Raw genomic sequence first — 3619 nt, 5'->3', positions numbered from 1 at the left:
GTCAGGGCCCCACCCCGGCAGCTGAAATGACTCACTGCCAAAGCCCCCAGGACGGGTGGGGAGAGGAACTGTGTAGCCTCGTCAGTTACTGAAGTCTCTCTCCCTATATCTACCGCTGTATTGATCTCCCTGGCCTCTGCCAGGCCGCTGACCGGCCCCTCCCCCCTCCTCCCCCCTCCCCCCCCCCCCTCCACCCTTGGGCCTCCTGTTTTATTCCGCTCTTCTCCCTTGGCTGTCTAGGGTGCTGTGTGCTCTCCACCCGTGCACGCCACACCCACCTCTCCCCAGCCCTCCAACACCTCTATCCATCAGCCACTTGCCTGTTTTGAACACCAGGATGTCTGGTAACAATGGGTAACATGGCTTCTAGACCTCCTTAGTATGGAGAATGAGATAGGTGGGACTCTCCATCAAGGAGGGGGGGGGAGAAGGAGGAGGAAGGAGAAGAGGAAGAGGAGGAGGAGGACGAGGAAGGGGAGGAGGAGACAGTGTGAGGCATACCACTCCAGCGCTTACACACTGCCCGTTTTGAGCTCCATATAGACAAGAAAAGGCCCGGGAAGCTTTGCTAAGCGGGAGGAGAAGGGGGGGGGGAAGAGGACGGAGAAGAAAAGGAGGGGAGAGGGATGAAAACTTGGATATCAGTCTATTGGCTCTGCCGTTCTGTTCCGGGGTGGCTGGCAGTGGGGGCTCTAGGGAGCCGGGCAAGGCTGACACTCAGGGCTAGTGATCAGGGAAACAAGGCTGGTAGCAGACCAAGTAGATTCTTCATGTTTGCTGCGGCGACCATGAGGTAGCCAGGCTCTTTGAGCACTGTCCCAGTAGACCTTGCATCTGGACCGCTGCGGACTTCCACGAGCCTGGTGAAGCAGGCCTATTCTTGCTCCCCAAGCTAACCCAGCCGCACTTTGGGCTCGGGATACCCCGGATGCCAGAAAGACGGCCACCGGAAGAGCAGACGGAACTCCACAAGGCCCAGTGCATACTCTGAGGAGAGAGGCCCTCTTGTCACTGGGGGTGGGACATTGAGGGACACGGGGTCAGCTATGGCAAAGAGAGCATGCTTGAGAGGACTCCACCGGCTGACCCTTTCCTGCTACCCCAAGACTGAGGTGGACACAGCCAGGCTGAGAGGTCTGTAATGCAACTGGCAAAAAGGTTGGACAGCCACCCCTGCCTCCTCATGGCTGCATCTAAGTAGGTTCTTACTAAATGAAGTGTCTGGTACCGCAGGCCACAGGGGCGGCCATGTTGGAGGGGCACAGGTGGGAGGAGGCCGGCCCCGTGCTCCCCGCTTCCTCATCTTACCAGAATCATTTAACGAGGACACGAATTCTTGCTGATGTCCCCTTGGGGGTCTGCTTCGGTGTGAGATGCTACCTGACCTCTCAGATGATGGATCTCTATGGCCACACAACTAAAAGTGAAGGCACACCTGCCCAGCGGGGACACTGCCTCGTAGACCAGTCTCCTCCCTTTCTGGCTTTGCCTGCGCCTAGCTCGGCAGGACAGAAGCCTCTGTTGCAGGGAGGGCTCCTGGCTGAGCTGCAGTCCCGCCTAGAATGAGATTTCCTCACAAGAACCCAAAAAGCGTGGGGTGGGGTTAGACCTGCATCCTCAGGTCCCAGGCTCCCTGGTGATGCTAACAACACTGGGGACCCAGGCACCAGCTTTGAGAGTCACTGCGGAGTCCCTGCTGGGCATAGGGGTCACTAATGATGGACATGGGGGTCACTAATGATGCTCATCACCTCTCTGGGCAGCAGACTTCCAAGGGGGCAGGAAGGAGTCTGGGAGAACTCAGAGACCTTCTGACTGTAGTGATCAACCTGTCAAGAGGAACTTGAGGGCTGGTGAGATGGCTCAGCAGGTAAGAGCACCCGACTGCTCTTCCGAAGGTCCAGAGTTCAAATCCCAGCAACCACATGGTAGCTTATAACCATCCGTAACAAGATCTGACGCCCTTTTCTGGAGTGTCTGAAGACAGCTACAGTGTACTTACATATAATAAATAAATCTAAAAAAAAAAAAAAAAAAAAGGAACTTGAAGCCACCCTTTCTACTCAGAAACCAAGGCTTGGACCACCTCGAAGGAAGAGGCTCGGCGGCAGGGGAACCCGGCGCTCCTTGAGTGGATGTGTGTCCATATCCAGGGGATGCTGGTTTTCAGTGGACATCGTATTTCAGTATTTCAGTATATATTATTGGGGTAAACACCCAGTGATCTGTCCATGCCGATGCCTACAGTCCCTCCCACATCTGCATGATCTTCGTAGATGATTGGTTTTAAACTCTGGGTGAGGGAACCCAATTCCGAAGCTGTGGGCTCTGACAAGCGGGTCACAGCCAGAGGTGCCCCGCTTCAGACCAGGGGCTCCTGGTACCTCTGTCCTGGCCCCTCCTGCAGCTCCGAGCTGGGGCCTCTTCTCAGGGAGGATCTGGGAGACGCCGTGGAAAGTAGTGTGTGAGAACCGCACAGCCTCAAGTAGAAGAGCAGCCTCCCTTAAAGGCTCTGGAAGGGACAGGGGTTCTAACCAGCGCTTTGCTCTCTCCACCGCAGGGCAATCAGGACGCCACGGCTCCACCTGAAGCGATGGCCCAGCCCTACCCCCCTGCCCAGTACCCTCCTCCGCCTCAGAATGGAATCCCAGCTGAATATGCCCCACCTCCGCCTCACCCCACCCAGGACTACTCCGGCCAGACCCCTGTCCCCCCAGAGCACGGCATGACCCTCTACACACCCGCACAGACTCATCCTGAGCAGCCAGGCACTGAGGCCAGCACACAGCCCATCGCTGGGACCCAGACGGTGCCGGTAAGAGACCCTTGCTCCACGGGCCAGCCCAGGACTATGGGGCATAGTGTTCCCAGTACATGCCGGCTGGGTAGAACTTTCTAGAAAGGGCCTCTAGGTATAGAGCCAGGCCTCTTTGTCAGGCATTTGCCCCAGAGACCCTCACTCAAGTGAACTTGCTTCCAGCCCCAGACATGAGGTGCACCTCAGCTGACACCAAGGTTCCCTTCTGTGAGCAGGTACCATGAAGGGACCAGAGACTTGGGTAGTGACCTCACTCACTCCATCTGGGAGGTAGGAAGTGTAGCAGTGGCTGCTGGTGTCCTGCTAAGGGGACGTAAGAGCCAGAAGCTCAGGCTGCCTAGGGTCTCAGGAGACATCGAGGGTGGGCCGTGGGTGGGCGGTGGGCGGCTGTGGAGCTGTCTCGGGTTGCGAGCCGTCCTATCATTTCTAATCACTTGTAATCTACCTGCTTGGCTGCCCTCCAATCAGATAGCTTCAATTACGTGGTTGTAATGCAGCTCAGGGTGAAAGTGCTGAGCACAGCACTTCTCAGATTTCTTCATGGGGAAAGGAGTGGGAAACAGGGCCAGCAGCCCGGGTGGGCTTCGTCCTGCACACCCCCCTCCAGGGCTCCCTCCTGCACACCCCCCTCCAGGGCTCCCTCCTGCACACCCCCCTCCAGGGCTCCCTCCTGCAGCCCCCCTCCAGGGCTCCCTCCTGTACACCCCCCTCCAGGACTCCCTCCTGTACACCCCCCTCCAGGGCTCCCTCCTGTACACCCCCCTCCGGGCTCCATCCTGCACACCCCCCTCCAGGGCTCCC

The 3619-nt window shown here is 57.9% G+C and overlaps 1 protein-coding gene across 11 annotated transcripts in view; it reads left to right on the top strand.

The window, feature by feature from the left end:
* The window catches only part of Rbfox3 (RNA binding fox-1 homolog 3), a 425904-nt gene that overhangs the window by 399523 nt on the left and 22762 nt on the right, over positions 1-3619 (top strand). For all 11 annotated transcript variants that reach the window (XM_021211389.2, XM_029545673.1, XM_021211393.2 and 8 more), the window contains one exon: positions 2561-2815. In XM_021211389.2, the coding sequence (XP_021067048.1) occupies positions 2594-2815 (222 nt within the window). In that variant the 5' untranslated portion in view covers positions 2561-2593. The remainder of the gene's footprint in view (positions 1-2560; positions 2816-3619) is intronic.

This window comes from Mus pahari, chromosome 14, assembly GCF_900095145.1.
Source record: "Mus pahari chromosome 14, PAHARI_EIJ_v1.1, whole genome shotgun sequence".
In the NCBI taxonomy this organism is placed as follows: Eukaryota; Metazoa; Chordata; class Mammalia; order Rodentia; family Muridae; genus Mus; species Mus pahari.
The sequence above is the reverse complement of the archived record's forward strand: the minus strand, read 5'-3'. Positions and strand labels throughout refer to the sequence as shown.